Source organism: Leptidea sinapis, chromosome 30 (assembly GCF_905404315.1).
Source record: "Leptidea sinapis chromosome 30, ilLepSina1.1, whole genome shotgun sequence".
NCBI lineage: Eukaryota > Metazoa > Arthropoda > Insecta > Lepidoptera > Pieridae > Leptidea > Leptidea sinapis.
In genome coordinates this window covers 10,017,480-10,043,753 of record NC_066294.1, presented here as the reverse complement: position 1 = coordinate 10,043,753, position 26,274 = coordinate 10,017,480, and the positions used below count along the sequence as shown (strand labels likewise).

Sequence of the window (26,274 nt, the reverse complement as noted above, 5' to 3'; positions counted from 1 at the left end):
ACATGTATTTGGAACATTGCGTATTTATCTAGCCTACCTTTTTCTGTGATAGTATAACTTTTTCGAACATTTTTCAAAATAAAATAATAAATTTTATTGTAAACTCAGTGTATTGGTATAGACGTCTTATTAGTGTATATCAAGAGTTTTCACAAGGTATTTAGCGTAAGCTAAAACTTAATGGGTAGGTTTCCAATAGAGATTTAGTGGTACATTTATTACACTAGTGGTATATTATATATTTTGAATCTTTTTAAAGTAGTCATTGCTTATTTGCCTATATAGAATGCACGCCCCTGGGTGTGGCGTTTATTTTTTAGCTCATTAATAACACGAACTGATAACACGAACGATTTGATAACACGAACTCAATTAATTCGTATTCTTTAATAGAAATTGCATTCCGGCAAGAATAAAAAATAAATAAACATAATACTAGCGGTTAAATTAATTATAAAATATTTCGATAAGAGTTTAAAGAACATCTTATAATTATTACAACTCAATAAACGGAATGAGTTAAAGGCTATAACGTCAGCACATGTTAAGTTTAATCTGCTGGAAATTTTGGTTAATTTTCGGATTTGGGGACCGAGCCAACGGCCTTGAGGAATCGAGCGGAGCTAGGTTACCTCTCTCGTAAAAGATCGCCATAGTTTTAATTCATAATTAGAAGTATTTTTAATTTATTACAAGCATAATACAATTTTCTTTACAAAAATAACAAAACTATGTCATGTTAAATTGTATAAAGTATTGGTGTACAATTTGTATCTAGATTGAATGATTAGCATGGCTCCAACTAGAGATGGGCCGAATATTCGTTTTATATTCAGTATTCGGCATATTCGGCAGCTTTACCGAATATTCATATTCGGCTGAATCACCTAATATTCGGCAAAGTGATACTCAAAGTTTTTACTGTTATTGACCCGTGTATTATCATGATTTGAGTGTACAGTGTAATGAGGTAAGTATTTTAGAGTATAGCTTTCTGTTTTTGTCGTCACTGAAGCTTTATTTTCAATTAAAGTAGGTTGGTAAAAAGATAATAACTTAATGCAAAATATAGGTATCTACTATCTAGCTGTTTTGGGATTAGGCTGCTGTGTAAACTCTTTAGAATAATATATTATAATCAGGTCTTAATTGAAGGAAAATAAATATAGCAATAAAGTATAGATCATCTAGACTGTCTTCTTTTTACTCGAACTCATACTTTTGAAGACCTACAGATACAACTGAGAGCCATCCGAGAAATTTTGTACGTAAAGGCCTCCCTATATATTTTAATAAAATATGTTAATAAGTAATTATATTTATGTATTTTATTTATTTCATAGTTGTTTTGATACAATCGATTTTAAAAAAGAATTAAAAAAAAACAATTTTGAGAAAATAAATGCCTTTTAAGCCTTTTTACACAAAAGAAAATATAGGTATTGATTAACTAGCTATCCGGACGTTTTATTGTTTACGAAAAAATTGCGCTGTTATTGTGAATTTCTCAAAGCCATCTTTAACGTTTTATCTTATGAATGCAGTGTAAAAATGACACTTAAACGTATTTCTAAGGTACATATTTCTAATTGAAGCTCTAATTATCTAAATAAGTACATATAACATTGTGCCTCGAATCATAATTATATACAGTCTATTCCTTATTCTATTGCATTTCCAATAAAACGATTTAGTTTTCTGATTTACAAAGATCATTACGTAACATTTTTTTTTAAATCCTTATCTGTAAATATGAAATAAACGATTGATCTTACTTTAATAATACCTATATCTTTATTATATATAAAAAAAAAATTTCGTTAAAGTTCCTTATTGTAATTATGGGTTTTAGTTAAATAAACTATTCTATCTCGCACGTTGGAACAAGTTCAGTAGTTTTGGAGTAGGTGCATCGCGGAGAAACAACTTGAATATATAGGTACATATATATGAGAATATGTATAAATACTTGACTTAACGACAGTACAATACTGTACTCTTTAATAAAAAGAACGCAAAGAAAAAAGAATGCTGGGAGAGTTTCTTGCGCCGTTTCTTCTCTTTCAGAGCGCCATTTGTTTCCGAAGCGGTGGAAGTGTATGAAGTGACTTCAAAAAGATTTCCAAATGAAACAATTGTCAGAAAATAAATTCCTTTTTATGCCATTTTACTACTGGTGATATCACCAACATATCACCACACAGAGAGAGACTTACCATTGCGACAAATCCTTGTCTTCAAGCCCAGACGGTGTTGCAAGAGTGTCCGAGTCTCCCTCTGCTCTCCCTCCAGGGTGCTCAGGGATTATCCTCTCAATAGTGGTCACTTCTTCGATATCGGAGTCGATACCCTGCGCGAAGTCCATATAAAACGACTCTCTAGAATCGCTTGAACCCCGTCGCAACTTCAGCGACAAGTCTGGAGAACTGTCATCCATATTTGTCACTTAATTACCAACTTTCAGTAGATTCCCGCAAATGTTACATTTGTTTTTCTCACTTTGTAATCCATTTCATTCGAAACAATCCCTATATCGTCACATCTTAAACCTGTCTAAATGAATTACGATTTTTAATTTGGTTTCGTGTGCGGCCCATGGGAAGCAATTTAAGTTCCTGAGCGCCAAACCAGATGTCCAAATAAAGAAACAAAAAAAATAGTTGACGGGAACCGGGAAGGATCCAGTAATTTATTACTTAGTTACAAAAGCGATTCCATGAATTACAGAACATTGACCCGAAGACCTTTTTTCTACAACATAAGCTAGACACCGTTTCCTGCGAAGCGTTGATCATTTACGATACGTGCATTACTATTTACGAGTCTACTACAACGCAGTTCCTAAAACATCGCATTACATCAATCAAAGCGGTGCCTAAAAGCGATTATCATAATAAATATTTATCAGCAGGCCGAATTTGTTATGGACTATCCATCAGGATGAGTCATTAATAAATTATTCATGATGTTATTGCTCCCGGTGAATACTCAATAAACGAATCGACAATGATCCTTCGATATATACCTATAGAATAGTAACCTAGTGATTCAATACAATATCATATAATGTGTTTTTATGATATAAATATTGTAGTAAGTATAAACATAAATACACAATACAAACGTGAAACACAGAGTAAGTAAATTGAATTACGCATCTATTTAGAACGTCACCGATGTCCGGGGAACAACAAAGCTACCTACGTTTACACACGATTGGGTAAATTCTCGTACGCGCGACTAGCGACGGCGTAATGACACGGAACTAGTATTGCACGTGGACTGCCGCGCGACTGCAGCGCCCTCCCGCGGCGATGGTTGGCGCGCGATTGCCGCCATGTCCCGTTGCTTGAGGGGCCGCCCGACGCACCCGGAACCCTCCTTGCGGGATCAATCCTCGTCCCATCGCAACCCGGAAACGGCGTCGTATGTAGGGTGGGTACGAAGAATGCAGGCGCTATTGCTTCCGACACCATGAATGGAATAAACTTGGAAACGTTCTATTTTTATGACACGCGAAAGTCTGTATGCATGTGTTAGTAGTAGCTTGAAAATCGTCGGGTTTTGTTTTCTGCAAACTAACGCTTACAAAAATGATCGAGCCGTGCTTTTTACATTTTTCAGCATTTTTGAGCGACTTGAATAGTATCAGATACAATCTGCTAAGAACTGTTTTCCTGTATATAAATAATCAACATCACTTTATTCAGTTAGTTCAAAGTAATTACATTTATATAGAGAAAGGAAATAATTTCGCGACGGACAAATTAAGAATGTTGAAAAAGGAAATCAAATACCTATTATGTAGGATTTCTGATATGCGATGCTCGAATATGCGAAGGCAATGCTATCACCTAAAAATAAAATAAAATCACCTTTTTAGATAGAAATTAATAATAACCTACTTACTTAATTGATTTATACAAAAAGAAAATTTGATTATTAACGATTTTTTTATTTGTTTTTATGGAAAAGGAGAAAATACGAGCGTACGGGTCACCTGGTGTTAAATGGTCACGGCCAGCCACATTCTTTTGCAACACCAGAGGAATCACAGGAGCGTTGCCGGCCTTTAAGAAAGGTGTACGCGCTTTTTTGAAGATATCCATGTCGTATCAATCCGGAAACACTTGAATTGAACAAAATAACAATAAATTTAATTAAATATAATTATTGTATAAAATATTAATATATTATACACCGCACAAGGAAGCTCATTCCACAGCTTTGTACAACATGTAGAAAGCTCCATGAAAACCGATTTAAAAAATAAATATTTAGTTTCGAATGGTTAGGATTTTTTAAGATATTACTTTGAATTCGATTCTACTTCCTCTGGTAAACTTTAGTACGGTCTCTTTGAGTATTTATTTTTTCACGTAAAAATTATTTTTCTCGTAAAGTAATTACTTTTCTCTTCAGCAAACTTTTTTGGAGTTCACCTACTCCTTAAGAATCGATTTTGATATAAGGCGCCCGGTATGAGGAAAATATGGAGAGTAAAACCTACTCATCAAATATGATAGTAACGTTTTTGGTGCGCATAATTTCTCGCGCACCTTTCACTTTTCAATTGGCGTAATAGTCTAGACGGTCAGTCCCTATATTAGTTGTTTTGCAGTGATACGGATAGCAAACATCATTTTTCTTTTCTTGTATTTTGAAGCTTTATTATATTATTGAAATTGGTTTATTATTATACTTACATAAAGTTGAGTGAAAATTATATAAATTATGGAAGAAAGAGGTGTAAATAATAGTTCCGGAAAATCTGATATGCACGTGGGTACAAAGTAAGTTACAATTCATACATTAATATGACATGTATTGTATATATAAACATGTGTGCTTTGTATTTATTAAATATTGAATTATCAATATAGTTCATACAAATGTATATGAGCTATGCACATAATTAAATGTTTAATTTAATATGGAGAGTATATATAGCGCATTTCACGCCAAATAGCCAATTTTTAACGTTACCTTTTATTTTATTTTTAAATAACAGCAGTAAAAGGCGTCGTTGTGGTACCCATAATGTAGCTGACATCCTGTGCCAAAGAGCCTCCTACTGGTTACTGGAAAAATCGTTCGTCATTAGCGGTACCAGAGATAGAAATTTATGACAGTAGCAAACGAATATAATAACTATAACGAAAAATGTGCAAATTATAGAGTAACTTGGTTACCGCCTGGTACCCCTAAGCGTTAAAATATTATACCTTGTCAAACTTATAGTTATGTACTGTTGTAACACATTAGATAGTATTTTTGTTGCTTCCCTTAGCGTAAACTGTTGTAAAATTTTAACTAACACAATAAAGAGGAATAATACAGAAGTTTCACTCTATCAACACTTGACAGAAAAAGCTATTTCACCTACCCGATAATAAATCTTACTCCATTCGTAGCTTCAGTAGACCAATACCTGTGCATTTATAATTTAGTTTACGCACACTACACTCCCCGGAGTCTTCCTGCGAGACAGAATCAGAAATGAGAAGATCCGAAAGAGAATCAAAGTCAATGATTGCGAACTGAAGTGGCAGTGGGCAGGGCACAGTAGTTCGACAGATGGCCGTTGGGGTAGTAAAGTCCTCGAATGATGACCACGTACCGGAAGACGCAGTTTTGGTAGTCTCCGCACAAGATGGACCGATGATCTGGTCAAGATCGCTGGAATACAATGGATGAGGGTAGCGCAGGTCAGATCGTCGTGAAGATTTTTGGGAGAGGCCTTTGTCCAGACGTCTTCCGGCTGATATGATGAAGACACACTTCTCTAAAACTTATTAGTTACCTAATACTTACAGCGCTGTGCCGCGGAGTAGGTAGGCTCCATTTCAACGCTATTTACTAGAGGCCTAAATCGAATACCAATCAGAGAAGGCCAAAACTACCATACAACTGGCATGACTATAATATATAACCTACAACTTTTTATGACTTCCACAATGTTTGAGACCTCACTGATCAAAAAGAGAATAAATAAAGTACCTACCTGGGTAAAACCGGAACGCACGTTGCGGTAAACGATTGACAACCAACCGAAAGACTGCCTCGAGGTTCCACACGCCGATACGTTTTCTTACCTAAAGAGTAACACGCCTGTAGTCTCCTGTAAAGCTGAGTGTGCCGTATTGGTAAAAGTTGTATTCCTGCTTATCGTTATGGTTTCTTGTTTCGTTGCTTATTCCCATAAAAATATTCAAAAATATAAAAACCTAAAGCCACTTACACAAGCCTGCCTGAAGTCCGGAAAGAAATTTATATCAATAGTTTTTTTATATAAATAAAACGACCCGCCCGGTATCCATCAAAGCGGAGAGGAGAGGAGATGTATTTTGATAACCAAATTTCGTTAATCCATAAATCTCCTCTCCGCTTAGCTTCGGTGGAAATGGATCAAGCGGAGAGGAGAGGAGATGTCTCATGTGTGTATTGAATTTTGAACCGCGTCATAGAATAGTCATTGAAATAAAACAAACAATTAATCTAAAATTTTATTGCATAATTTGACGATTAACATGTACACAAGTATTACTTAGTCTAGAGATTTATCACAATAGTCTTTAATAATAATACCTACATATCTGGAATTCATTTTTTAGCAATACAGTAATAGTACAGGCTTAAAGGCAAGTTTGGAGAACCTTTCAGATATACATTTCAAAACGGATAATTTAAAGTTCTCAAAACAAGTCCATCTCACGTTGCCATATCGATTATGGATTTTATAAGTTTATTTTATTATTTAAATTGTATTGTCCGAAATAAAAATTCTATATTAAATATAAAGGAATATTGAGAGCCAATCACATGCGTGCACCAAGAAAAATAAAAAAATACGTGTACGCAATAGGTCAATGACCGTAAATTTATGTCCTCCACGACTAGTGGTATTATTTTAGCTTTATTAAAAAAAGAAGTTTTAAATTGTGTTGCAGCCGGGTTTTCAGATATGTGTGCGTGTTGTAATAACAGATACTATATAAAATAATTAATATAATTAGTAAACTAAACGGAATTCTATAAACATCCACTTTTTCTATACTATAAAAAGTAGGTTATAAATATATATAATTCAGAATACTATAATATATAATACACATAATATGATAAATCTAAAGTATTTCTACATCAGACTAATGCATGAGTATGATGGAATACTGGTTTATTAAAACTATTGTATATAATATAATATATTATATTAAGAGTTGAATATGATATTAAATAATATTACTTATTAATTAATTAACATAATATTATTAAGTGTATATTTACTTAGGATTCACGGATAAATCTAAGTACTTACAATACAAATTTCGAAATACCCACAAGATGTAAAAGAGAACATAATGCCAGTTAGCCCTGACCTTTAAGGGTTCTTTTCCCGGTAGGTGCAAACCTTCGACAATTTATACGTCTAGATAGACTGTGACAGCTATGACACTTCAGGAAAAAAAATAGAGGCGAACTGTTAGCCTCTATAGTGTTTAACTGTATAGTATCTAGTGTAAGACGTAGCTGTCATTTTAGTTATTACACTTATTTGACACCACATTAACAAAATATTACTTAAATACTCACATACATAAAATATCGTATGGTGCAAATGGCGGCCCTATCACTACATACAGTCATCTCTTCCAGGCAACCATTTGTAATACAATAAAAAAGAAAGACAGTACATTAAAGGGGTCAAAAATACAAACACACACATAATATATACTTACAATACTAAAATATAGATAAATATATAAGAAAGCAAAAGAAAACGTAAATAAAATATCGAAACAATAATTAACATTTCTGAATTGCTGAATTATGTTGATGGATACAATAAGCGGTAGTTGATGCCAAAGAGTGATGGCATTAATGGTGAAAGAAGAGTGATAGCTATCAGATTTATGGAAAGGAACATTAAGTATTTGTTTCGCAGCAGCGGAGCTCTTGCTGAGACCCTAGTAGCTCAAATCTGTCTTTAAGGTAAAGAGATTTGATTGTTACTTGTCATATACACTGATGTAATAAACCTGGCCTGTTGTCATGCAATGCCATGCTCTATCTAGACGTATAAATTATCTGAGGTTAGTTTCCGAGTCGTGTATGGATATGCATTTTTGTATTTTTGTTGTATTTAATAATTAATAGAGTGTGAAAGTGCTCAAATCAAAAATTCAAAATCAGTAAAATACTCGAATTAAAACAACAAATATGTAACTTATAAATTAAAATTGATAGCATAGAAATAGCTGAAGCCTAAAATAATATGAATATCTTAATCACAAATAAACAACTATAATGTGGTATATAAAATGTTTTATTCTAAATGCTTTCAAATATCATAACATTATATATTGTCAAAATATTAAGATATATGTAACACTATCCAATATATGTATCTGTAATATTAACTTAATCAAATTAACACTCTTAAAATATCTACACTAAATAATTAATCAAATAAAACCTGTTTTTGTTATGAATATCAACTTAGATTAAGGATTTAGTCTCCGCTGCGCTGCAACTAGATAACGCAGGCGTAGTCACAAAGTGCGGCAACTGATACTACGCCCAAGTGGGCGTACTCGAGCCAGTCTCAAACAATGTGTGACGTTGACGTGCCAAATGTTCTGTTAAACTTTGCTAATATTTGAAACTAAAATGCCGGGTTGCGTAGTAAAACTTGGTTAAAATAATACAAGAAATAATAAAGACACTGGGATCACATATCATCAGTAAGTATTTTATATTTTATTAATTCCAATGTAAAGTCACACGAAGCGTATGCTACAAAGATGCCATTGAGCGTCAAGATGCCACGCACACAAGAATCTAATAGTTGCCGTAATAAAAAAGCTATTGTTCTTAGGTAGTGCGGTAACTAGTCGCAGCGCAGCCGAGACCAATCCTTAATCTACGGTTCTACTTGTGTAAGATAAACATAAAACCTCATTGTTCAACTCTAAAATCCTTTTTTCTTATTATAATTTATACACAGGGCTGGCTACCTCAACCAATAAACTATTTAATTTGATGGTCTACATTGTTGTAATGGTGTAATGTTTGTTAAAAAGGCTAAATATCGTTTAGACCACCTGACAGACAGAAAAATCGTGACCAATTTTCATTTGTGTAATAGTAATAATTGGACGTAGTTCCTGAAAAACGTTCCAAGCCACAGACATCACATTTTAAGGAATTCGTGTTTAAAGTTTAATAAATATCAGTATATTCCATGCATGTGGGTTGGGCTACTAAGTCATAATGTCATTTAAAGAGGGCTGCCATTTTTGGGCAGTCCGTTAATATTAATCACGTGACCAGTTTTGTGTTCTTAACTCAATTTCAACATGATTGTGGTTTGGAAATATGTAACAATGTGTCAAAATTACTATTACATTTGATCATTTTTCTCAGCCTTTAGCTAATTTCTCTGCATTTACAGGTCAAATGTTAATAGGGGTTTTCCGTGTCCTCTTGGTCCGGTGTTAATATCTAGTACTCTCTTGGTCATATTATCTATTGGCCACCTCATGACATGCCCGTACCATCTCAATCTAGTCTCCAACAGCATTTCTGGGATTAGCCTGACACTAACGGCCGTTCCCAATATACTATCCACAGATAGAGATAAATTACTACCTTCTACTGTCAGTAATTAGCTGTCAATAATCTGAAGCTGTCCCAATATACCCGATAAGTCATTCTTATCGCCTTATATTTGGACGCGTGAATTGCAATTGCGACACAAACTATTATCGCTGGTAAGCTATACGTCGTCCCATTGACAGACAACGTGCACGGATAAGGTGAGTTAACGTCGATAAGTTTATTGGGACAGAAAAGTCAACGATGGTTACGATTTATATCTCAAGTAAGAGATAGACTGAATATTGGGAACGGCCGTTAAAGTACCGCGGATGTGTTCATCATTCTTCACAATAGTTTAAAATTCTGTTCCGAATTACTTCAAAGGATTCTACTGCTTAATTTAACGTTACTGTATGGTTAGGATCTGTAAATCCCCTGTTACTATGATTTATCAGCCGGAATAAAACTATTATAAGTATTATTTAAAAAAATCAATTAATTCAATTAAATTTTAACGAACTCTGCAATTACTATTTAAACAAAATTTGGAAAAATAATTGATATATGTTATAAAATACGATACAATTTAGTGAGAATAATATAATTTTAAGTCTTAACCAAATTTGGAACACTAAAAATCAGTATCATTAACAATCACCTCATATCTCAAGTCTCAACCAAAACTTCTTACAATAAAACCTCAGATCATTTATACGTCTAGATAGACTATGACAGCTGTGAAAACGACGAAAAAATTGACTGTCAACCTCTATTTTGAGCAGTGCGCGCACACCTAAACAAAGTGACACACAAATCAGGAGTGTAAGACCTAGCATGCCACACACTAAAGTAATAAACCTGGCCTGTTTATATCAGGTGTCTAGCAAGAGACTCTATCTAGACGTATAAATTATATAAGATGATAACATTATATTTTAACAAAACAATAAGGTATTGTATCCAATGTCTGCTTGTAACTGCGTGTGATGCCAATGTTTTGGATGAGCAAATAACATCGAAATTAGCCGGTACAAGATCTCCAAGCTAGACCCCCACAGGCCATCGCTCCTATCAGGTAAATAGCAAACCCGAAGATAATAGCCACTATTGCATACATCTTTATGTTTTTCCAGAACAGTGAGCGTTGTAGAGTTCTGGCCGATGTCCTGTAGGTCACTGACTGTAAAAAAAATAATGTTAGTAATTATATTATTAAAAACAAGTTCACAAATAAAATTAAAAAAAAAATATGAACGATACGGGACTCGAACCCATGAGCTCTAGAGTTCCGTGCGAGTGCTCTTCCAACTGAGCTAAACGTTCGACTGACGTATCGTGAAGCCACAACCTGAGAGTTGAACTAAGCATACAAGATTTTATGACGATACGTCACTCGAACGGTTAGCTTAGTTGGAAGAGTCTTGGGTTCGAATTCCGAATCGTCCATAAAATTTTATTTGTGTATTAAACCTATACCTTAATGAGGGTTATCACTTTAAAACCATAACAAATTGTTTAAAAACAAGTTACTGATATTATGTGGGGTCGCCAAGGATTTAAACAATTACATTCTATATAGGATATTGTATTGTGGAATACAATGTAATTGTTAAGTGTAACCTGGCGATTATTCCGTAACTATAACAAATATCAAAAAACTGACATCGAAAGAACGTTATCTGATCAGGGACGTATTGAAAAAAAGGCCAGGTCAAGAGTACCCTAAACCGAAGAGCATGAAAGGAATAATGAAAGTGGACGAAGCGAAACAAGTATGTAAGGATCGTAGCAAGTGGAAAGAAGTGGTCTCTGCCTACCCCTACGGGAAAGAGGCTTGATTGTATGTATGTTATCTGATCAGTATAATGACATAAAAAACCTTTTTTTTTTAATAAACGAGAAGTATAAAAAAAATTGATATGAAAAACTTCCATGCATTTAGTATGGGATTAGAAGAATGGTTTTAATTTCCTTATGGGGCTGCATTTGTTATTCGTGTCTCTCAACAATATTGAAACACATGAAATAATTTCAGAGTATCGAAATGTCTCTACTACGCTCTCTCAAAAAAACGCTACTACTCTAAAACAACATAATATGATAAAAAATAAATAAAGCTATCTCCTGCGCTATCTCTTCAACATTTGATTGCCTGCAACATGCTTTGTTATGGAATTATATCAACTGAAGTTGTTCACTGAAGATGCCATATAAACCAGCCTGCATATATGCATGTCTCTCGCGGGAAATCGTCGACGAGTACCAGAAAAAACATGTACCGCGAGAGAGATGTTTGATGAACGATGCGGGACTCGAACCCACGCCCTCTCGCGTTCCGTGCGAGTGCTCTTCCAACTGAGCTAACCCTTCGAGTTACGTATATATATATATATGTTACGTATACGTATATATGTATATATATATATATATATATATATATATATATATATATATATATATATATATATATATATATATATATTTTAAATAATTCACACTATATCTTTATTAATTACACTTCTATAATAAAGTCCCAGCCACGGTTCAGGCATTATCTATAAATAAATTTAAATGTTTTATAAAAAAAAATAGCTCTGTCCTAAGTCCTATTACTCCACTGCTGAATATCTAAATGATCGGACAGCCTGGGACTAGATTGTGATTATTTTATAGCGATAGAAATGACTGTACAATATTGTATATTTTTATTGAAAAGAGCGCAAAAAAAGAATGCTGGGAGAGTTTCTTGCGCCGCTTCTTCTCTCTCAGAGCACCATTTGTTTCCGAAGCGGTAGTAGTATCTAGTAGTATAAGAAATGACATCAAAAAGAATTCTAAAGGAATCAATTTTGAGAAAATAAATGCCTTTTAATTATAACAGCCTATGTGTAAGCTATATTATTGTAAAGTTTAATACAAAACCTTTCAGTACTTTTTGCGAGAAACAGTAACAAACTTACATCCATACATTCTTACAAACTTTCGCTTTCATAATATAAATAGGATAATACTTACACTTGTTGCCAAATTGTCAGCTTTGTTAATGAGTAGCTCTAATCTGTCACCTCTCATTGCCATGCTGTCTGTGAACAAGAAACATTCATATATACTACTATTACATAAAATACAAGAAGCCTGAACATTTGTTTTTAAAGCTCTGTTGGGTTAAACACTTCACCCACGCAGCTTGCGTGCAAACAGACAACTCGGCCTGAGAATCCCTAAGCACAAAACAGCTCGGTTTAGGGGATCTTTCAGATTCTCTGCTGCAAAAATATGGAATGACTTACCCCCTCCTCTAGAGTAACAAATGAGTATCGGGTGCATAAATTTAAAAATACCGTTTTCCTCTACTAAAAAAGCAACTTGATGCGGAGAAATTGAACCACATCGACTGGAAATTCCACTCTAAAAGATTGTCGATTGAGATGTCTCAAGAAGAAGACACGCAAATACACACACACACTTGCAAGGGTAATAAGAACACTTTTTTTTAGTGTTACATATTATAGAAAAAAAGATAGCTTAAGTAGGTAATCGGGGAGCCAAAATACATCGACTCCCACACAACACCTTAGGGAGGAGGGGATGGCTGAAAAACAGTGCTGCATGGAAACATAAATCCATGATTCCATGTCAGGTGAAGCGGAGCCTTTTCCTTTTGCCTATTGTATGTAAGGTTTTTGTATGGCAATAAAGAATTTATTTATCTATATATATAAATATCAATTGCTGTTCGTTAGTCTCGCTAAAACTCGAGAACGGCTGGACCGATTTGGCTAATTTTGGTATTGAATTATTTGTGGAAGCCCAGGGAAGGTTTAAAAGGTGAATAAATAGGAAAACGCTGCTAAATTAAATAAAAACAACAAATTTGTTTTTCCTTTGATGTGTCCATACATAATTTCTATGAGAGAATTTATTGACGCACGGTTTGACAGTTCTGCTGTGATACAATTTCATGACGACAGCAGGGTGCATATTTTACGAAGTAATTTTTGATGTTATGATATATTATTGACAAATTCATATAAAAACATTATTTGATTTATTATATACAGAACAACGTCTATCGGGTCAGCTAGTTATTTATAAATGTCTAGCCTGGATCTGTATTTTATTTTTAATAATTCGATAACACCAATTCTATGATTTGTGAAATTTTTTCGGTCTTTGTTTCTTGAATGGATTGCACCTTGACGAAAATGAGCGTGTACTTAGATCATACAACTGGTTGTATTAAGGCCCTTTCTTTGGAAATGCGTTGCTATAATAGTCAAAACATCAGAATTTAGAATTTATAAGCGGTTTTCATTGCTGTTTTGTGGCATTTCAACCATTCCAATCAGCGAACAATCAAAAAGTTAAGTAAATTGAAATAAAATTCCACTCAAGGTCAATACTATATTATATTTAATGTATTGGCGGTGGTATTTTGCTGTTCATACATTCTGTTTTCTTTTTTGCCATTCGATTTCGCAAAGACAACTAAATGTTAAGTTTTACAAAACATCCATATAATTTAACTAGCTGTGCCCCGCGGTTTCACCCGCGTTTTTCTCGTTTCCTTGGAAATACCGAGATAAAATATTGCCTATATTATAGACTGTACATCATTTTGTTCTATTGTCAATAGTTTTTGCAGCGCACGCAAAAATAGGTTTTCGATTTTACACCTTGTGTTACAAAATAGCAATTTTATTACGGATCCCTAATTTTGAAAAAAAAAAACATAGCCTATAGCCTTCCTCGATAAATGGACTACCCAACACTGAAAGAATCATTCAAATCGGACCAGTAGTACCAGAGATTAGCGCGTTCAAACAAACAAACAAACAAACACTGCAGCTTTATAATATTAGTATAGATTATAACACGCCTTTTAATCATTTAAGAAAATATTTTATGTATTAAATTTAAAAAAAATATTATTATTAAAGAACTGTAACCCGTGTTTCCTATCAGTTTTGAGATTATTACTACTACTATACTACTATAACTTATATGTAGAAATTTATAATATTTTTTAAAGATGATTTAATGTTTGGAAGGGAAGATGTCTTAAGCGGCAGTACTACTTAAGTAATATTTTTCCAAAGTGTCTGACATAAAAACAATTACAACAGTAAAACCTTTGACCTACAATACGTCTAGATAGACTGTAATAGCTGTGAAAACAACGAAGAAAATTGAGGTCAACTGTTAACCTCTATTTTCAGCAATGCACACACACTAACACAAAGTTATAAACAAATTGCGAGTGTAAGATAAGTCTTTCTTGTCACAACACACTAAGGTAATAAGCTTTACCTAGACATATTAATTAAAACCATTTGAAAACAAAATTTCATGAACGATCCGGGACTCGAACTCACGACCTCTCGCGTTCCGAGCGAGTTCTCTCCCAACTGAGCTAACTGTTCGAGTGACGTATCGTCATAAAATCTTGTATGCTTTGTTCAACTCTCAGATTGTAGCTTCATCTACAGGATCTACTTTACAGTTGATAACCAGTTGATTTGCGTATTAACCCCAGACGTGAGTATTATCACTTTAAAATATATTTATAATAGATATGTTTAAAACCATTTTAAAAAAGACTAGAGACGGTTGGCTGAAAAAGTAAAAGAATTAACGACAAACAAAAGCCAACAATATCTACAATTACCAACGTAATGTTTCATTCATTATTTAAATATTGGAGTGCATGTTTGATAATCATGTAATTGCAGACATAAATTCAAGGTTGCCGAATGAGTAACACAAATTGTTTGATGAAAACATAATAATGCCCCATTATCATACATCATTACAATTAACAATTTGAAAGTAAGATAAATAATAATGGCCCAAACATCATTTATATTCTAATGATCAACTAATGTGTATATTGTTTGAAATTTTGTGTTTATTTGGCTAACTTATCATTACAATCATGACTATGGGAGATTTTTTTTTATGAAAATAAGGGTCGAAACGAGCAGGACGTTCAGCTGATGGTAATTGATGCGACCTGCCCATTACAAAGCAGTGTCACTCAGGATTTTTGAAATACCCTCATTTACCCAGAAATTTCGCTCGCTACTGCGCCCTTTCGACCGAAACACATTAATGCTTCACAGCAGAAATAAGTGCCATTGTGGTACCCATCATCTGCCGGCATCCTGTGCAAAGGAGCCTCCCACTGCTGAAGATTATCTTTAGATATGTCGCAGGTATATTGTAGGACAATGAAATTTTGACAATTTTACTGGTTCTTAGTTTTTTTATTCATGGAATAGCAGGGCAAATTAGCGTACAGGTCACCTAGTGTTAAGTGATCAATCTCTTGCAACACCAGAGGAATCACAAGAGCATTGCCGGCCTTAAGGAAGGTGTACGCGCTCATTTGAAGGTACCCATGTCGTATAGTCCCGGAAACACCGCACAAGGAAGCTCATTCCACAGCTTTGTAGTACGTGGAAGAAAGCTCCTTGAAAACCGCACTGTGGAGGACCGCCATACATCCAGATGGTGGGGATGATATCCAGTTGATGAGGCTGTTTCTTGTATTATTGTGTGGTCCTTATTTTTTAGTTATGCTTTAGTTTCATGGAACTTTGTGCCCCATACAAGCAAACTGTTAATTAATAAGCTTTCTTGCACAGTGTTTGCAGGACAATATTACATGGACACCTTTAACAGAAGAGTATACAATATCCTAAAGGTTGGCAATGCTTCTGTGATCACTTAAGATCATGTGACCCATACACTTGTATAACCTATGATTCAAAAGATTTGGCTAAAAATACAATCTAAAATGTTGTGAATGTTTTACCAAAGTTAATTAATTGCAAAAATTTAGTTTAATATTCCTATCACAGAATAATGCTCAAATGTCAACAAAAACATACTCATCGTTTCGAAAAAGTATGGAATGGTTTCAGCGGAGTCAAGATTGTTGAGTATAAAGGTCGTGATATAATTTTTTTGAAATATTGTATGCATTTATAATAATAAAAATAACAAATATATATTAATAAGAAATAGTAAGTATCCCTGACAAGATACTTTCTCTGCCCGATACTAAAAGTTACAAAGTTTTGACAGCTATTTTTAATATGAAAAATTTTGCTATTGATGAAACTGGTCTGGTAATCATACTCGGTTCTGAATCAGATTCTTTGAAATAAAATAAAAAATATTGTCTTATTACTATACCACCAGATAATCGGCCTGTTTTGTTGTTTCTTTATTAAAGTGCACTGTAGAGGTTTTTCTCAACAACCCACATTTCTTGAATCAAATAAGTAAAGGAACATTGAAATATTTTAATAAGAATATTGGAATTAATTTCTCTTCTATATACACATGTATATAAACATTATGTAGTTTCAAATCAACGGCAATCATTAAAGGTATAATAAATTCAATACTAAACAATAAGTTTGTAATGAAAAATTCACCCACCAAGGGTGTGGCTGCTAATAATTTAATTAGATATTAAGTATAATGGTTGAACTAAAGTAAAAAAAATCAACCGGTAAAAATATGAGGCCATGAGATCCGGATTGGCCTAACTAATTTTTTTTTACGATATCTAGTATATTACTAACAGTAAAAGTTAATCATATTCTTAAATTCCGGGTGATCTAAAAGTGATCTTATTTATAAAAACATACATTATTATAGTTTACTAGTTTACCCAGCAAACGTTGTATTGCCGATATTAAAATCGCGATACAAAAGTAACTGTTGATTGTAGATGGGTGAAAATTTTAAGTTATATGTATTTTTTAATGCTGACTCATAATCAAACAAATTAAAAAAAAATGTCAAAAAAATTAAAAAAATAAATTGGTGTGGACCACCCTTAACATTTAGGGGGATGAAAAATAGATGTTGTCCGATTCTCAGACCTACCCAATATGTACTCAAAATTTAATGAGAATCGGTCAAGCCGTTTCGAAGGAGTTTAACTACAAACACCGCAACATGAGAATTTTATATATTAGATTAAATCACCTGGACCACCCTGGTTCCACCAAAATGATCAATTTTAATTGATATAAATTAATAAATGAATATTATAAGCTCTGGTTCTCATGGTCATACATTGTAACATTAAATGGTCCCTTTTATCAAGAAACAATTGATATACATCAATCAAATTTATTGGTCATAACTAACCCACTTCTCTGCATTGACAGTGTACATAAATCAAATTGATAAATAATGATAAGGGAACTCTTTATACAGTGAAATAATTATATCAATATGAAATTATCTACTTACATATTTTCTTTTTATTATTGTGGAAAAAGCCACAGTTTGTGCTCCCCAGTAATTAAATTAATTTAGATTAATAAAGTAATGGTTTAATAATATAAACTCATAGAATTCATGAAGCCTACACTATTTTTTGATAGATACTTTGTTACAGACATAGTATACAAATATTGTCATGGTGCACAAATCTGAATACCCATTGGTATGTACCATAATATATATTACATATACCTACAAATGGGATTACCATCAGTGTGACCCTACCTACCTGTAACAGACCTCAGACAGGTTCAATATAATATAAAACAACTTGCCCCAAAGTAGTAGTAAAAAAAATTAACTTACCAATATTTTTAACCATGATTTGCTTCAATTCATCAAGCTCTCCATGAACTCTAGATATGGTTTCTAAGTCTTTTGATTCACTGTAGTGCTTCATCTCTGTTGCCAAAACTCTTGAAAATTCACTATTCATTGCATATGGAATTGCAGTCTGAGCTGTGTCCCCAAATGCAGAAGTGAACCTTCTTTTGATCTCGTTTAAGAAGAGAAAAGCTCTAGACCTTTGAAATTTCTAGAACATAAGAGATTTTTCATAAGTTTTATAAAGTATAACAATTTATCCAATCCATTTAAAGATAATGATACTTACATCATCAGTAATACAAAAATAAACCAATTTATTCTCCGCAATGTAATGGAACAGGTAATTTCCATGTGAATAGGTGAGTTTGTCATCGTGGGGTGGTATTATTGACAAAATTTGTTCAGTAACTTCTGTAAAATTACCAGCACATGTGGCATATTTTGCCAGCACTACTGTGCCTCTTGCAACAACACTAAAGAAAATAGCCATTTTTATTCTTTTACCAAGATTTACAAAAACAGTAACCAGACAAAGGTAGAATATATATAGACACTACACTTCACAATAAGACAAAAACTTTAAACAGAACAATGATATCATTTCACAGTGGCCTTTGGTCGCTTTTTATTTCATCAATTAAAAATTAAAATAGTTTCCCAGATTACAAGTTGCGAATCAAGTATAAACTTAATATATTGAATAATGAATTACAATTAAATTATAAATGATGAAGTTAAGAACAACAATCTCGAAAACTGAATCTGAAGACTCAAACTAATCTTTCAAATTTCAATGTTAACAGTCAACTGTCAGTTGTCAATTTTGACAGATTCTAATTTTTATAACGCAGAGGAAGTCTTGGAAGTCGGGAGCTCAACACAGAAAATAGTAGAAGGAGCATGTAGGGGCGGTCGCACTTACCCCTTTGCACAGTTCTGCGAACACAGAACGCTATCATTCTAACCAGTCCACGAAAGTTAAGTGTCCCATAACACGAATTAGGAGGTAAAAAATATTATAGTTAATAGAGCACGATTATAATGTTACCACTCTTATTACAAGGTAATGCACCGAACCAGAGAAAAAGCATTAAAACCTAACCTGAAATTATGATATTTACGGGTTAGAAAGGTCCCCTCCTCCCTTATTTGTAAATAAAGGGAAGGAAAGAAAGAGGAACGCCTACAATTCGGTTCTGACATTCGCGTTGTGGTAACTATTCTAACATAACCTAACCAATTTAGTTGATAGAGCTTTGGTCCACAATTATAGCGTTTTATTTACGTGATTTACCTGTTTTAGGTTAGAATTTCATTGTGAAAAGGATGGATTACCTTGTAATAAGAGTGGTAGCATTATAATAATAATAATAAAATCATTTATTTCAGAGCAAGTCCATATTACAAAATAAAATTACAAATAAGACATAAATATAAGTGAAGTTTAAAACATAAGATATAAAATAAAAGTGTACAATTAACAATAATAAAAATACACACGGTCATTTTTGGTTCTCGCTGTGGTACACGGACAACCAATGCCTGTAGAAATGACTATCCGGGCAATCACCGATGGTTCGAAGGATACGATTCTGAGCGCCGCGCAGACGACTCCAGAACGACTCGATGCGGAGACGCATTATCGCAAAAAAATTATTATATAATAATAATAATAAATTATTATTATTATAATCGTGTACTAAAGCTCTATCAACTACAATATTAATACGGGATACTTAGTCCAACCCCGTGCCCTTCATATCAATTTATCACTCCGTGTCTTGCAACCACTGAATAATAAGCTCGCAAAACAAAAAATACCACTGCCGTCTAGGGACGCCCGAAAGAAGCGAAGTATTACAGTATAAAGCGATTTGTTTTGACTTTTGTACAATTTCGGTTTTTGTGTGAATGTGTGTTACAGAACCTACCTAATTACAACACAAATATAAACAGATCAAAGATAAAAAAATCTAATCTAATCTTATATTGCCTTCATATTGCTATTATGTGTCTGATTTTTATGTTATTCGAGTATTAAGACTACACGTCTGAGGGTGATGGGCGCATTGTGATGTTATGAGGGTCATATTATTATAATAGATAATACCTACCTTTGGTCGTTTTGACGCATGACATTATTTTGTATTTAGTGGATCATCTCCTCCTACTCATTTAATGCCATAAAAAAGAAACTTACCAATATTATTTCGGGTGATAGAAAAGTTTAGACTAATAAATTCCGTTACGGCAACGAATCTCCGCATACAGTATATCTCGGTCGGAATATTAAAATAGTTCGTATTGACGTGTCAAGAAAATATAATTTTCACGAGTAATACCAATTTTTACTTAACGCAAAAAGGGCGCTAAGGTTGTAAATTATATATATTCAAAAATACATAGTTTTATAAATAAATAATTTTTGAAACCGTTATTCCATATAGAAAACTATCTACGTTTTGGTATTTGCGCAGCAGCTGCCACTTTTTATAGGTAGGTACCTATACATAGAAATAACATGTAACGGTCCTAAATCTGACACTTAGCAAGGATAGAGCTCTCGCCCGAACGAACGTATAAAATCTCGCTTCAAAATAAAAAAACCTTACTTGCTGTTTTATGCTCATTTTATTTTATTTAAAAACAATCATTCTAGATATTGCGCAGGCTTTCAATTGTTTATCGCAGGCACAAGGCGCTCCTCTCGGAACTTCCATCATTTGAGCTTGCCGAGAGTTTATGCAGCTTAAAAAAAAGTTTTTTTCTTTAAGTAATATCAATTCTTGTTAAATATTTGGAATTCACACCACTTAGATACACACTAAGTACTTACCGGAATATTAACTATTAAATAACATAGGTATAAACTATTTGAATTGAATTGAATGAAAATGCTGATTAGAATCAAAGAGAATTTACAAACTATGTATTAGATTTAGCACCTTTCACCTGAAAACATTCTTGCCACTTCTAAGTAAAGCTAAACTTTTCGAAGTATGGTTGTAAAAGTATAACTTTGACATTAATAACAATAAGTAATTTTTGATGTAGGTACCTAAATAACTTAGATTAAGGATTGAACTCTGCTGCGCTCCAACCGGCGGGGACAAATTCTTAATCTAAGCTAAATAAATTATTTTATAAAAACTGCTAACTAGCAGCCAACATTAAGGTAAATCAACATCTCACAGCAAAAATAAAAGCATGGAAAAATTATAATCAATATATAAAATTCTCGTGTCACTCCTCCGAAACGGCTTTACTGATTTTTACCAAATTTTATATGCATATTCAGTAGGTCTGAGAATCAGCTACTATCTATTTTTCATACACCTAAGTGATAAGGGTTGTTCACCCTTGTAGTACGATATATTTGGTAGGTCTGAGAATCGGTTGCATCCCAAAAATTTTTTTAATTACTTTATATGGCAGTACAGTTTGCTGGGTCAGCTAGTAAACACTAATCAATTGAAGCGTTCAACCATCATCAGTTTGCAACACCGTCTCACACTTATCAGCATTTTCAGATCAGCACAAGTAGGTACAAACTACAAACCACTAGTCCATTTAAATATATTCTACTACCTATTCTCTCGTATCCTCCACAATTAACAAGCAATATTGTTTGATATGAGATTTCGAAAATGGCTCTAATGATTAAGATGAAGTAAATATCTTGCGGGTTAATATCTTATGGGAGGGATAATTAATCTAGCCATCACTCATCTGAAGAAACACGTTTTTCCGAGTTATCACACAAAGCTTCATCACATAAGTATTTATAATAATTACATGAATGGTGCACATCACCATAGGGAATTAATAAATGATAATTAATCTAATTTAAATTTCTCAACATACATAATTCTCCAAGACTAAGAACAGAATCCTTATAGATAGCTCTAGATTGCTAATAATAAATAAGACTATCTTATTTTTAAAAAGTAGTAATTCTGCATTCAAAAAATTTCTAAAAATTAATTGCCTCGTCTGGGAATCGAACCGACTTAAATGTAAAAAAAAACACCCCTAATTTTATGATGCCAATAACTCGTTAACTCTTCTTAAGTAACATAGTATTTTAAAAGAAAGGAACAACGTAAAATGTTTGATTCAAATTTCAAGAAAGTTATTTATTGCCGACGACGACGTTCGATATGTAGCGATATTAGAATTTCAGCATGCAAGTAAAATACACCGTGTATTAAAAAAACATGGTTTCAACAGTTATGTTGAAGGACGATTGGTTCAAAAATTACTCCCGGGCTATAGAAAGGAGAAAAAATTTCTGTCTTGATATCCAGGCACGCTTGCTCGAAGATCCAAATTTTTTGGATAATATCAGACGAATCTAACTTTAGCAATAACGGTATGTATAACCACCACAATAATCGTATTTGGTCTTAAGAAACACTGCGAGTCACTGAATCGAATAACCAAGTGCGTTCTTCACTCAACTATTGGTGCAGCCTTATTAAAAAACCGGGTTTTCTTAATCCATTTTTACCAAGGAACCTTGAACACAAACAAGTGTTTAGAAAATACTTCAAATTGTAAGAGATGAGATAAGAAATCTTTCCGCGGCGGAGCAAGAAAATTTAATTTTCCAACAACATAGCTCCGGCTCATAATAGTCGGAGAGCAGCAGATTTTCGAAATGAATGTTTTCTTACTTGGATTGGTACGTATGGATCGATTAGATGGCCGGCCAGATAGCCGGACCTTACAAAATTATATTTCTTCTTTTGGGCATACGTGAAAGATAATAATGCTATACAAAAAGCTATATGAGAATGTGGGCGAGTTACAAACAGAATTCTGCCATATCATATCAACAGGCAGCGGACTCATTAAAAGATTGGCGATTTGCGTAAGACAAGAGGGATCAAATTTTGAGCATTTAATTCATTAATTTACAAAAAAATACCCACTTAATTGACTACTTTCTTTTAAAATACTATGTTTGTTAAGAAGAGTTATTTTTTTTGCCATTCTTTCAATTGGCATCATAAAAGTAGGGTTGTTTTTTTTTACATTTGTTGGTTTGATTCCCAGACAAGACAAGTAATTTTAAGAAAATCTTTGAATGCAGAATTACTAACTTTTAAAAATAACATAAAGTCTTCTTTCAGTAAAATACCCTATATTATACAATATTTAAGGTACTTTCTCTTCATGTCCCATAACTTTGGGACGCCTGTATATCGATAAAAGATAAATCTAACAATTAATATTATATATTTAAATAAATATCAATTTACATTTCCAGAATAAAAAATACATATTTCATTCTATTGGGTTTCCTATAGTATGGTACATTAGTCAAAATAATCATCTATATCAATATCTGGATTAAGAATATCATCCCCAAATAGAGTCAGGTCTATTTGATCCAGAATCAAATTTTCACACATTTCTTCTAAGTCTGTTTCCCCAATAAGGATGGCACCTTGCAATTTTCCATTTTTGAGAACAAATTTAATATATTCAAGGTTAGGTGTTGTTCTTAACAGAATTTCATAATCCTGATCCAGTCCTTGCCCATTATATTTCCCTAAAAGCACAACTCTGTACCCAAACAAGGTAGTGCAATGTGTAAATAGTTCAAAACAGAAATCTTGTAATACTTCTTCATTTGTAATTCGGGCATGCATGGCTTTGGCAGCCATGCTACCCATTTGTCTTGCTTGGGTCCAAAGCCTTAGTTGGAACCATTGTGGTGAAAAATCCCAAGACGCACAAGCTACATCACCAGCCGCAAATACATCTTTGATTGATGTTTCTTGCTGCTCATTCACAGCCAGACCTCCATCCTTTCCATACACTGGTTCAATATCCCATGAAAAGTTTACTGCTGGATCTACTCCTGTGGCAGATATAACAAAGTCACACTGAATAAGTTTACCATCAGTCAATTTTACATCCAGTGGGTATTCACTATTATTTCTTTCTATAACAGACTCAACCTCCACTTTATATATAATTTGAAGTTCTTGTTCACCAGTTTCATTTCTTATATTTTCCAATTTTCTATACCAGTCTGGGCCAAGCGCAGCAGACTTCAAGTTTTTATTGATTGACACAAGTGTGTCTTCTTCTGTAAATACATGTCTTTTCAATATGCTGCTTCTGTTTTTGTCATTTGAATTATGTTTAAATGTATTCTGAAAGAACTCGGCAGCACCTGGATCTACAAATGTAGCTGATATATAGTCATCCCTTACAACCCAGATCTTTTGTATACCCCTAGTTGCATGAACAATTTCTGATGCTATACCACCATTTCCAACTATAACCATTCTCCGTCCATTACTTAACTTCTCTTTAAACTCTTCAACTGATTCTGTATCACGGATGCCAAGGATTCTCTTGCATTTTCTTGCATCTGCTATAAGCCTGGGTATTCCGCCAGTGCAAATACACACGACATCATATTTAATTAAAGTTCCACTCTCAGTTACTGCAGTCTTATTGGTTGTATCAATGTGCTTTAGAGAATCATATACTATTTTAAGGTTTGGATGAATTTTTTGTAATGAAGCAGCTTCAGTATCATGAACGTCAAATTTAACAATTGTTTTTGCGTAGAAGCTCACATTGGTTACGTTTTTTACTAACGATGATGCCGTCACAATAACAAGGCTCTCCTCTGGGTGTAATATAGCCAGGGATTCAACGCAAGTTACACCAGCAATTCCACCACCAACAACTAAATACTTAGCGCCTATTTCAGACATACCATTGATTTATATTGAAATGAAATTGAGACGTCAATTATTTTTTAATAAATAACAATTACGATTAAAATATTATAGGTACCTCTCTAACAAATAACAGATGACTAACCAAGAAACCGACAAATAATAGGCTATGTAATATGTACTATAGTATTTTAAATTTTATACATATTTTATTCTCACAAAACCAAAGAATATTTACCTATTTATTAATTAAAATACTTAATAATTAGGATTTAGGTACAATTTTATGTGAATGTTATTATTACATTATTTTACAAGTACACAACGAAGTAGGCAACGAATTACGAAACAATGAGGATGTAAATACTATATTATAGCCAAAGAGTATAATAATATATAATTATATAATAGGTATCAAGAGGCGGCTCATCAAACTTAGCTCCCCAAAAAAAAATTTTTTCTATTTTTGAATTTTCAATATCGCATATCGTTAGTTCGTAGTTTGTTCTTAATTGTTCGCTATAAATAATTGTTTGTTCTTTTGTTGTTTATTTAAAAACAATTTATTAAAAATGGGGGGAAACGCCTACTATTTGGTTCTGGCACTCGCCGCGCCGGCCGCTGCCGCGGCACGCTACGCTCGGCTCGTGCGTTGTTTTAACTGTTCTAACATAACCTAACCTAACCAATTTTAATAAATTGCAAATTTAAAAAAAAAATCGAGAACAAACAAATGTTTATAGAGAACAATCAAAAACAAATGGCGAACTAACAATGTAATGAAAAAAAAAATAATAAAAAAAAAATCTGGGGGGCTAATTTCTTGAGCTTCAAGAGACGGTACTGCGTGATTAAAAATATAAATTCAGTTTATTATGAAACGTGCAGTGATTTGACATAGGTTTGAAATAGTAGTAATTAGAGCATCGCGATTGGCCACGAAGTTTAAACCACTTTTAAATGATTTGTCATCTACCACATTTAAGCATAAGAAGATAGAGGATTTTTATCGAGAACATTTTGTGATCAAAAATTAGCAACAACAATGAATGTTATTGACCATCATTGTACTTGCACTTTTCTGTGTGACTTTTAAAGTTTAATAAAACTATCTAAGAATTTCTTGTCATATTTTACTTATTTTTAGTTTAGTATTGAATCATATAATAATCCTGATAAAATGGAAATAAAAAAATAGTTTTAAACAATTTAGACAAAAAAATATAGACTTTCATTAGTTTTATTTTGAGTTTATGTAAATTAACTAACAATTGACATTCATTGTTTTTCCCCTGTAGTCTTCAATTATAATGATGTAATCATGTAAGATCTACTT

The 26,274-nt window shown here is 33.2% G+C and overlaps 3 protein-coding genes across 5 annotated transcripts in view; all 3 read right to left on the bottom strand.

Moving 5' to 3' along the window:
* LOC126973796 (proton channel OtopLc-like) overlaps positions 1-3,321 on the bottom strand; it is a 107,767-nt gene extending 104,446 nt beyond the window's left edge. The window contains exons 1-2 of one of the 3 annotated variants that reach the window (XM_050821118.1): positions 3,205-3,321; positions 2,217-2,549 (exon numbers count right to left, since the gene is read on the bottom strand). In XM_050821118.1, the coding sequence (XP_050677075.1) occupies positions 2,217-2,437 (221 nt within the window). In that variant the 5' untranslated portion in view covers positions 2,438-2,549; positions 3,205-3,321. Of the gene's footprint in view, positions 1-2,216; positions 2,554-3,200 lie in introns of all 3 variants that reach the window. The other 2 variants (XM_050821119.1, XM_050821120.1) reach the window with 2 other exon arrangements.
* Positions 3,322-6,493: 3,172 nt separating this feature from the next.
* Positions 6,494-18,996, bottom strand: LOC126973806 (vesicle-associated membrane protein 7). The gene is made up of 4 exons (XM_050821147.1): positions 18,521-18,996; positions 18,214-18,442; positions 12,616-12,683; positions 6,494-10,780 (listed from the first exon to the last, which is right to left on the bottom strand). The coding sequence occupies exons 1-4, from the start codon at positions 18,722-18,724 to the stop codon at positions 10,622-10,624; spliced, it is 660 nt and encodes a 219-aa protein (XP_050677104.1). The 5' UTR covers positions 18,725-18,996; the 3' UTR covers positions 6,494-10,621.
* A 4,462-nt stretch (positions 18,997-23,458) lies between these two features.
* LOC126973800 (pyridine nucleotide-disulfide oxidoreductase domain-containing protein 1) lies at positions 23,459-25,261 on the bottom strand. The gene has a single exon (XM_050821130.1). The coding sequence runs from the start codon at positions 24,972-24,974 to the stop codon at positions 23,556-23,558; it is 1,419 nt and encodes a 472-aa protein (XP_050677087.1). The 5' UTR covers positions 24,975-25,261; the 3' UTR covers positions 23,459-23,555.
* Between the last annotated feature and the right edge of the window lie 1,013 nt (positions 25,262-26,274).